Below are 11,252 nucleotides of genomic sequence, written 5' to 3' on the forward strand. Positions count from 1 at the left end.
TTGTACTTAATTATTGCCATAATCGGTAGTTAAGGTCTGAGATTAATATTTAAGACCCCTGTTAAATTCAGGCATTGAACAAATTATCCTTCAGCATACCAAATGAGACTTGATAACAAATCCCAAAATATGATATTGCAACCATGACTGACTTGAAGCAATACCAAAGCCTTCAACTGGAACAACCTCCCTCGTGTTATAGCTTATCCATATCTCATGGTAAGGGTAACTTAAAATGTACTAGTTTCAGAATTAACTTCTACTGGAACAACCTCGTTACTCGGCACTCGTAAGTTTCGGGTGCAGATATAGATGCATCCAACACCGTTATATCATTTTCTAAGTCTCCAAGTATTTGAAGTCCTTCAAAAGATAATATATCCTCATGCCCAAGTCCTAATGTTGAATCAAATATGAATGTCAAGACACAAATATTTCAAGAAAAAAACATGGCACAGTTTAAATAACCTGTAAAATCCAGACCAGATCCAATAATTCTCTGCTCACAAAACTTGGGTCCTTTTGAGAAGAAACAAGAGTCCAAGTACCTCTAAAGGCCAGCTATTGCAGTAAAATGCAGCATTTTCAGCTATGCCTCTCTTCATTTCTTTTAAATTATGTTTTCAAATTTCATGGCAATATCCAACTGCCCCTTGAATGTCTCCTACCTGTTATGTTACTATACAGGGATGACATCTAAAAACATAGACTACCAATCCGGAGTTACAGATCACATGAACCATGGCATTTTTTGCTACTTAAGTGATGAGCATATGCACAAAAGAGAATTTATTCATGTAGTAATAGATAAACTGATCATACCATCACTTCGTTTCAATCTTAAAATCGCAAGCACTAGCATTTTCTCTGCCAGAGAAAAGTCTGCCCAAAGGAATAACCGGCTAAGATCAAGTTGGGGATAACAGATGGTTGGAGTCATTCAAAACATGCCAGATGAGTGTCTTGATTTGTTCCTCATGCAAAGTTCTGTCTACTTTCATTGCACTAACAATTTCCATCTGAGTGATCCCTCTATTGTTGCTGCCAAATTTTATTTTACACCCTAAAACAAGGGATTCTAGCATATGCAGAAAATAGAGAAGAATGGCAAGCATTACACATAGAATCCCTAAACATGTAGTAAACGGAATAAACAGATTCTGCCCTGCAGCTCCGATAACTTGCACCACTTAAAAGTGACCAATGGCAATAAAGAAACCTACTCAAAATCGTTTTCGCTTCACTTGTGACATATCTTTGAATCCATCACCTTGCCAAATTTGACCACCGTGCCTGAAATTTCCTTCATGCTCCTCAATGTTTCGTGCCCTCCTAGGAGGAGGAGCATTCCCTGGTCGCTTTTTGATCCGTCTATCAAAGTCTCTTTCCCTTACATTTCCTCTTTCATGCAACTCTGAATCATCTTCTGGACAGAATCTAAATGACCTAGGGCCACTTTCAGTATTGAAATGAAAATTCTCACTATCAGCAACACTATAAGGAGGTCTAAAAGGACGAACAGTTCTCGCCTACCACCATACCTCCTCCTCTCAGCATTCCATCAGTTGCAAACTCATGAAACCTGCCAGATTGCATAGGCCCACCGAAGTAATCATCACCGTCACTCCTTTCTCGAGGATCAAGATCCAACCTTCTGTTTCTAAGTAAAACTTTACCAGATGGGCTCCTATTAGACATGCCAGACCTTGGATGACCATGATCTTGATCAGGATCTATGTCCCTCAAATCTTTAGATGGTCGAGACAAATATGAAGGTGATTCATGCCTTCTAATACCCATATCTCCAGTAAAACAAGGACGATCGGTGACCTTATCCTCTCCATCCTGTAAATTGGTGGAGATCTTCGATGAGGTAATTCCAAAGGCCCTCCAAATCCATCAGGTGATCTCCTCCTAAGAGAAGACCATGGACCAGGAGAACGAGATCGTGGCCTGGTAGGAGACTTTGAACAAGTTCGTTGAAGACCCCTTCTCTGAATAGATGTAAATTCCCTATTCCCCCTCACAAAAGGACCATCTAATCCCTCAAATGAAGGTTGGCAGCGTGCAAACATGGGTTTGTATGTCATCATCAGCAAAACCTCTCATATGCCTCAATCCAACTATTTCTGATCCATCTTCACCAATGCATCGACTTGGACTAGATTTCTCGGAATTCTGCAAACCATTTGAAGCCCACGTACTGCAGGTCCATCTCTTCCACCAGGAGACCCCCTCCTTGGGGGTAACTGGGGAAAATTGATGAATTATCATTCAAGATCTTTCTCCCACCTCTTCCTGTACCAAAATATGCAACGTCTTGCCCGTTATTATAGCTACTAAAGTTTAGATCTGCATCAGAAACAGCAGATGCATATTTATTTCTCACTACACGAAATTCTGTAGGACCTGCAAAGTTACAATCTGAATCCTGATCACCGCACAGGGTGACTATCCGACTGGAAATCCTACTCTTCCACGCATAAAATTTATTCTGTTATTTCTGGATGGATGAACATGATGTCTCTCCCTTGGGAATCTATGTGAACTGTCGGCATAAGCTCATCTCTGTGGGTAAACATTGTCAGAAAAAAGAAACATTATAACAGACATTTATAACCCGTCAAATGAAATAAATAAACTTGAAATAAAGCAGAGCAATGATAAAACATGATATAATCACCTCCCTCGAGGATGCAACTTATCTCCTTCCAGGGCAACATCAGGCAGCCTCTCTCTTCCTACTTGTGACTGCAATGCCCTGCCTGAAATAGATCTTGTTCTACCAGGAGATGACAGATTAGTCGCTCGAGACAAGTTTATAATTCGACTCTTACCTCCATTGTCAGCATCTTTACCTGCATCATCAACATTTGAACATGCTTCTAGCTTCGGAAAAATAGAATTGATTTTTCCTTCTGAGCTTCTGTCAGCATCTGCACCTTGAGCAATGGTTGCTGAAGTACCCTGGCTTGTATCAGAGGCTTGAATAGATGTTTGTTCTCCCTCTTTCCCTTCCACAGTATCCTTTCCGGATACATCTGGCAATTTTCTTGGTAAGGCTTTAATGGGTCTCTTTTTGTCAACTTGACTAGATGGCATCTCAACAGCAGAAGGTTCTTGCATAAAGACCTCTTTATCAGCTTCGGTAGTCAAATCCTTGTTGACAGATGTGTCAATGCTTTCATTAGTATTATCATTACCTATTAATCCAGGGTCTTCTCCTATATTTTCTTTTTCTCCAAATGACGTTGAAGATGGATCTACAAAATCCTTGAAGGCAGTATCCCCATTATTTCCATTTCCTGTCTCTTTCTTCTCACATATTGGAACTTCTATCCCTGTGTTCTCCACATGTTCCCTGACCTCACCATCTTCAAAGTCGTCATCTTCTCTACGGTCATGATCTATACCCACAACAGCAGCTAACTCTTGTTCGTCATCCGACTCAAAATCAGAACCATATGAATCTTCCTCTAAGACATCACCTAATAAATTAATTTTTTCCTCATCACTTATGGAACCCTCAACTGATCCCCGTGAATCGGGCAATTGTACATCCATGGACTTCAGTCTGCAATGATCAGGTTCTTCAACCTTTGTACTATGGGAAGTAGAGTTATCTAGTGTACCAGAAATGTTCGATTCATTAACATCAAGGCCTGCAGAACAAATTATTTTAGAAGCAACCTGGTCATCATCAATGGGCTCAGTTTCATTAGCTAGCATTTGTTCGTCTGATTGATTCATTTGCCCATTCATTCTCTCTGGTGTTTTCTTGTTACTCTCACACACTGGTTCAGGTTTTCGGATATAGAATCAACCGACTTTAAGGTACTAAGAGCTGAAGATTTTAATGTTTCTGAACTCAACTTTTCATTTTTTTGGGACTTCACCTGTTTGATATTTGACAAGACCATAGGCTTGGCAATTCCAGCAGACACCCCCCTGGCGCTCTCATCATGTGGTTCTGATTTTACAGGCTTGAAGTTAACCATGTTAGACTTGCAGGCAGGTACTGGTTTCCCAGGTGAACTGTTATTTGCAGCAACTTTGCCCGAAGCAACTTTAGCTGATGAATCTGACAGTATTTCATTGGGGTTCAAATGAAGATAAGAAGTAGTGAGGCCCAAACAAAGTGAATCCTCAGATCTATACTGCTGGCTAGATAGTATCGATAACATTTCAATTTTGGGTCTGCGCTCAATTTCTTCACGTATTTTCTGCTGTGCAGGCATACTTGTAGCAGCCATCCAAGCTGAGCAAATTACCGACTTTACATCATCCATATTAGTCATTTTACTTTTACCATCATCACCACCAGGACCTTCCCAAGAATCCATTGTCGTATTCAAATCCCAGTTTGTTCTGTCAGCGAGCATATTAGCACCCTTAGTATTAGGCTGGACTTCAGTACTTCTCAGTTCAGCAATGCAGTCTGCTTTGCTTAAAGATAGATTCAAGGAAACAGGTTCTTCCTTTTTCTGATTACGAAAACCTTGCTCATTATTTTCAATAGCCGTAGCTGAAAGATATTTCCCTAAACCTAAAGATAATCCAAGGTTCCCAGGAACTTCAGGTAATTGTGATCCTATAGTAACATCTACATTTCTCTGACTATATGCCTCTTTCCCTATATTAAAGGTCAGAGAATCATTGCCTACCAAGTCCAGTTCAGGTTTTGCTGATGTCTTCGGGGTATTTTCGGACGCCCCAGTTGCCATAAGCTTCCCTTTGCTGTGATATCAACCAAGGACCTAGAGTGAACTGTAAAGCTTTGTTCTTCAACTTTACCCTAAGCAGATTAGTATTGCCCTGCACCATGCTACCATTTGTATTATCCGAAGCACTCTCCACTTTCTCGAGAACAAATTTCTCACTTGCTTCAGAACAGCTCGAAACACTAGCCGAGACACTTCCAGCAACACTACTAGCAGTAGGATTTTCCACGACCCTACTAGCTATCGAACCAGCTGTAACGGTAATAGCAGTAGAACTTATTGCAACACTGGAAGCATTAAAACTTTCTGCAACACTATCAGCATTCAAACCAGCTGCAACACTAACAGAAGTAGAACTCATTGCAACACTGGAAGCATTAGAACTTGTGGCAACACTACCAGCAATAGTTGTAGAATTCATTGCAACACCAGAAGCAGCACTAGTGGAACTCGTTGCAACACCAGAAGCATTAGAAGTTGCAACAAAATTAACAGCATCAAGACTAGCTGTAACACCATCAGCCTTAATAACATTGGTTTTCGAACTCCCTGCGATGTCACTGGTGTTTGAACTGGATAATACACCACTGGTATGTGAACTCAATAAAACATCAGTGGGGTCTGAGCTCACTGCAACAATAGTATCAGTCGAAACAGTTGAACCTTGAAGTGGACTAGAAATCCTTTCTGCTCCAATTCGTTTCCAGTGGGTAGCGAAGGCAAATTTTCAGCTTGTTGAGAAGATGACAAATAAAGGGAACCTTCTTTTCTTTATAGGAATACCTGCAGTGTATTCACTAAATTGCCCAACACTGGGTTAACCCCAACCTACCAACAAAACATAAATAAATCAAAATTCAACAAAAAACAAAAGTCTAGCAACACTTCCACCGAGCTTAGGATCTAGTAACTGAAAAGGGAGAATTAAAAATCACCTCTCATTTCCAGATACCGGCATGATCACCAATATTTGGCTTCACAAATCGATACCTCTTTCCTCTTTACAGCTTTTAGATGAAAACTAACTTCCAAATTCCAATAAAACAATTAACGAAATCCCTCGCTATTCAAAGTGTGAAATCCCCACATTGAAACCAGTTCTTTTCTGATTGTCTAACTAAAAACCCTACAAGAAAATCAGTGAGAATTAACCTGCAACTGCAAGAAAAAATTGGTTTCAGATTGATAGAATACTCTAGAACTAAATAAGTAAGATCAGGCATTAACCATTTTTAACCCAATTTAAAAAAAAAAAAGTATCGAATTGATACATAAAAAACAAACAAATAAATAAAATTTAAAACAACTAGAATAAGACTAAAATTTTCTAAATCCAATCAAAATCTTAAAACAAACATATCGTTTCCTGCACTGCAGTCGATCAATAAAACGGAAAACAGATACGAAAATCATCAAAAGACAAATCTGATCATAATATTAACATACCATAAATACAATCTAATATTTGAAAAACGAAATTAAAAAGAAACGGTTTCCACGAAGAAGCTCTTGAAATCAAAATCAAACAAGAAAATTTTACCGAACAAAAACATAAAAAAAATAGAAAAATAGGGGAAAAGATCTATGAAATTAAAGAAAAAAAATTACCTGATCAACAGAAGAGAGGAAAAAGAGAAACCTGAAGCTTAAACCAGATGACAAGGAACCTAACTATCCTAGGGTTCGAGCGATTGCCTAATTGCATTGCACTTGCATTATTATATAGAAGAAAAAAAAAATATTTAATTAAAAATAATAATAATATTCGATAAGTCTTCGTCAAGATTCGTGACACGCGACCAAATCAATGGTTGACACGTTTTAAGCATTATCATAAATCTTTACGCGACGTGACTCCACCAAATTTCCTCCACTTGCATTTGCCGGGCTTTTTTTCCTTTTGGTGGGCCGGGCTAGTTTTTTTTTTTTTTTAATGTTAGTATAAACTACGTATTTATTCACCCACATATTTTTACAATTCCGTTCTAATAAGTGAATTATTTTTTTAAATCATAATTAATATTATATTTTGATTCTATTTTGATCATTCTTTATAAAAAAAACTAATATTGATGATTTGTATAAGGTAATATCAGGTTATCACTAAAAAATATCATATTAATAATTTTGTTTATTTTTAGGATAAAGTATACAAATGGTCCATCAATTATAAGGTATTGCTTTGTTGTGTCTCTCACATATTAAAAGTTATAAAATAGTTAGTCCTTCATATATTAAAAGATAAAATGTTCACCTGACTATTCATTGTTTCAAACTCGTCTTTTCCGTAAAAAATTGACGACAATTTGAGTTGGATGTTAACATACTGACTGAGATATGATAAATAATGATCCCAGAATCTCAAACAATTATCTTACCTCAGACAGTATGTTAACGTCCAGCTTAGACAACCATCAATTTTTTAACGAAAATGATAAGTTTGTAACATATAAATAATCATGTGACCATTTTGTAACTTTTAATAGTCGAGAGACTCAACAAAACAACATTATATAGTTGAATGACTATTTTGTAAGTTTTAATAATCGAGTGACTCAATAAAATAATACCAAATAATCGAAGACTATTTATGTATTTTATCCTATTTTTTTAATAACGGATTATTAAAACAGAATTATATATTTTAGTTATGATTTAAAATAAATATATGAGTGATCAAATCAAACTATTGGATAAGTGTTGATGGTATTACTAAACTAAACTCGACATTACAGTATAAGACTGCGATTCTTTCTTCACCACCACCATCCTTACAAAATTTTCTTAGTCGTGATGTAATAAATTTCTCATTATAATACAACTATAGCTTAGCATGCAAGGCATTAGCCTTTCATTAAAAAAAAACTTGTTAAATAAAAAATTCTCATTATCGAGTAATTTGTTCAACATATTATTATTTACCATGAAATGTTATTTTTGGATTATTATTTTTTATTTGGATAAAATTAGTTTTTATTTATTTTATCTAACTCAAAATCATTATTTTAGTAAATAAAATTTATCATTTAAATTTGATTATAAAATATTTGAAAGTTAAAAAAATAATTTTAATATTTTAAAATTAAATTAATGTCAAATTTAAGTCGACAATCTAAGGTGATATTTAATGGATTGAAAATCTTATGATAAAATTGTTCACCAAGTTCAGTAAATATGAGTTCTAATTGTAAATTTTTTAGACTTGTCAGATATTATAACACTTCGTCAAGAGTTTTCGTTGATTGCGACTCCAATGATAAATTGTTGCAAAAAGGAGTTATATTGGGTGGAATGATAAAAGGCAACAAAGTTTTTATTGGTACAAAGCGATCTTGACTGAAGTACTTGTGTTAACTCAGGCCGAGTTGAAAAATGATTATGTATTGTTTAGAGACATGTCATTAAATGATCTTAGATGTGTTCTTATGAGAGAGGAAAATATCACTGAAAACAAATATCATCAAAAAGTTTATGAGAGTTTAATTGTTGTATATTCATTTGTAAAGCATTTGTGAGTTAAATTGTTCATTGCCCGAGTGTTATTTAGGTGAGAGTTTATTTATGCAAACATATTTTTATCTTGTAAGGTTTTCTTTAATTTGTTAAATTTGTAATTCTATTTTTGAGAGAGTATAATCAAGGTTTTGGAGTATAAACCTTAAGAATTGTTGTAAGTCTACATATGTCCTTAAATGATACATGCACTATACACCACATCAAAGGAAGAGACACTAACACTTCAACTGACTTGGTCCCGTCACATGTGTAATAACCCGGAAAATTTGAAGAAATTTTTTTATTAATTAAGTAATTTGTTAAAGTTTGAGGATTAAATTTGAAGTTTTGAAAATTGAAGTTCATTTTAGAAGTTGAAGAAAATTTAATGATCAAGCCTTGAATATACCTTTGAATGCGACAGACTTTTCTTTTAAAGAAAATGAATTGGGTTTCTGCGTGAAAACAGAAAACCAATTCAAATTCTCTTTTTAGCAACCTTCTTTTAAGTTCGATCCCGACGCCGTTCGACATCCGATCGTTAAATTGAAACCACCATCGTGTTCATCTTCGACCAGTGATCAAAACCCAGTAAACCAATTATAACGAAACGCTGCCAAACGACGTGAATTTCGAGTCAAATTCTCGACTTTTTTAGCACCACGCCGAGAAAATCTTAAATTCATCTCCAATTGTTGATCGGTTTTCGACACCTCCCGCACCATCGTGTTCCTTGTGTCGTTCCGAGTACGACGGTGTCTTCCTTGTCTCCGTAGGCGGCGGCGCGTGTGGGAGGTGAAGCGGTCAAAGATTCGGCCAAGTTGAAATCGAGCTCTCCATCGTTCAAAAATTTGAACTGAGGTTGGTAAGTGACTCAAAATCGCTTAAAAGAATTTTTAGAATTTTTTTAGGAATATTTAGAGACCGGAAAAGCCTTCACGCATTGCCCCTGCGCGTGGGGGAGTTTCGAACTGATGGGTTATGTTGTTTGATCGGTTTAACCGGTCTAAACCAGTCTGAACCAATTTAACGGTCTGATCGGTCAGACCGGGTTGACCCGACCCGACCCGTTGACTGACCCGGCCCGGTGATATTTAGTAATTATTTTGAAAAAGGCGATGTTTTGATAATTATTTTTAAAAAGATGATATTTTGGTAATTATTTTTAAACATGTGTGTGTTTCGTAATAGTTGATTGTGGACTTTTTAGCACCTTTGACCATAACTTTGATCGGCTTTAAACGGTCATTAAACGACCTTTTATTTATTTGAGTATACCTATTCTGACATTTTTAGATATACCAAATCAGTTAACGAAGTCCGTTTTGCCAATTCGAAACCGAGGGCCTCCAAATCATCAGTCAAACTCGTTGACTTTGACTTGACCAAGAATTGAATTTTTGAAAAGTCATACTTTATATTTTTCGACGTCCTGATTCCGATTCCGCAATCCGTTTGGTCAAATCCAGACTCGAAAGCCTTCAAATTAATAGTCAAACCGAAAAATGCTTATGTAGTTAAGAGTTTAGCTTTGAATGATTGAGTAAGACTTGAGACTGATAAATTATTAATGTTTGAAGGTACAAGAGATTCTCATGTCCGTTCGACAGCTCGCCCAGCTCCTCTAGTCAGTTAAACCGTGGGCCAGTATTCACCCGTAAGACCATAAATTTATGATTTTAGAATTAATTATGTTACCCATAGTAATATATGTTTTATGAATTAGGTTCGAAATTGTAGCATAGCGTGGCGATACCAACAATCAGTAGATCTACTATTTGAACCTATTCGAGGTGTGTTCCCTATATATTACTGAACTATTTTATTTGTTTAACATGTGGTACATTGAATTCTTGATTATTGTTTCATTGATGCACCGATCTATTATGTTAGTTTAAGGATTATGACTGCTATCTGATTTTTTTGAACGGGTATTTGATTACATGTTTATGGATTTATGGAATTTATATCACGGTGCAATTGTATTTTTGAGATACGATTTTTTGAATTAAGTAACAGATTAGATTATATATAGAAATAATAGAAGTGAGATATGTTATAAGTCTGCCCTAGATGAATACGAAATATAAGAGTGCTATATGATTTGTATTAGGATAATCTTGAGGATATATATATATAGATATGAAATGAAATGAGTTATATGAATACCCAATTATGTGATGAAATGGTGAATTGAACATGTGAATATATATTTAAGAGAAGGCATACGATTAAGATATAAGCAATGTGACTATAAGTATATGTGCTTTAAGTGATATGACTTATAAGTATTTCTATTATAATGTTACATGATATGTTGTATGTTAAAGGAATTATGATGGTATAAGAATTGATAGGAAATATATTATGTATGTTAAAGGAATTATGTGATGGTATAAGAATTGATAGGAAATATATATGTGAAAACAAGTATATGATACGAGACAAAACTTATGACTATAAGCTACGTGAAAGTTCTAGGTGTTTCGATATATTATATGAAGTATATGATCTTATGTGAACAAGATATGATAAGTATGTTTATATGAATAAAGGTGATTGGGTGAAATGATAGAATTATATGAAAACATGACATATGACATGTGAATATATGGAAATGATCTACGGGTAAGTGAACTACGTGACTATGTGATCATATGAAAAGAAGCTATGTGATACGTGATATGTGAAAGTGAATTACAAGTTTATGTGTATATTTGAAATGAAATAAATGATAACGCCCATGTTATGTGTCATGAGAGCTAGGGGTATAGTTGGCATGCCAAGAGTCGAGGGTTTATTCGGTTCTTAGGACATATGTATATCCTTTGGAACCTGTGTGAAGTCTTGAAAGACACATACTTGATCCATAGTATATGTATATGATTCTTAAGGAATTCTACGTGGTCCTTATGGACATCATTCTACGGGCACTACGGGCAATTCTACGGGCACTTTGGTGCAATTCTACGGGGCACTTCGGTGCATTTATACGAGCTGTGGTGACAGCATAGTGCACAACCTCTATAGACTCAC

The 11,252-nt window shown here is 35.8% G+C and overlaps 1 protein-coding gene across 3 annotated transcripts; it reads right to left on the minus strand.

Annotated features, from left to right (window-relative positions):
* Positions 1-774: 774 nt before the first annotated feature.
* LOC120217960 lies at positions 775-6,973 on the minus strand. 3 transcript variants are annotated; one of them, XM_039214990.1, is made up of 3 exons: positions 6,965-6,973; positions 2,684-3,729; positions 775-2,568 (listed from the first exon to the last, which is right to left on the minus strand). In XM_039214990.1, the coding sequence occupies exons 2-3, from the start codon at positions 3,727-3,729 to the stop codon at positions 2,490-2,492; spliced, it is 1,125 nt and encodes a 374-aa protein (XP_039070921.1). In that variant the 5' UTR covers positions 6,965-6,973; the 3' UTR covers positions 775-2,489. The 3 variants fall into 3 exon arrangements, with proteins under 3 accessions (XP_039070921.1, XP_039070920.1, XP_039070919.1); XM_039214989.1 differs by lacking the exon at positions 6,965-6,973 and having other exon boundaries at positions 775-2,354; positions 2,474-2,568; positions 2,684-3,894; XM_039214988.1 differs by lacking the exon at positions 6,965-6,973 and having other exon boundaries at positions 2,684-3,894.
* Between the last annotated feature and the right edge of the window lie 4,279 nt (positions 6,974-11,252).

Source organism: Hibiscus syriacus, unplaced genomic scaffold (assembly GCF_006381635.1).
Source record: "Hibiscus syriacus cultivar Baekdansim isolate YM2019G1 unplaced genomic scaffold, ASM638163v2 tig00110194_pilon, whole genome shotgun sequence".
Taxonomy (NCBI): Eukaryota; Viridiplantae; Streptophyta; class Magnoliopsida; order Malvales; family Malvaceae; genus Hibiscus; species Hibiscus syriacus.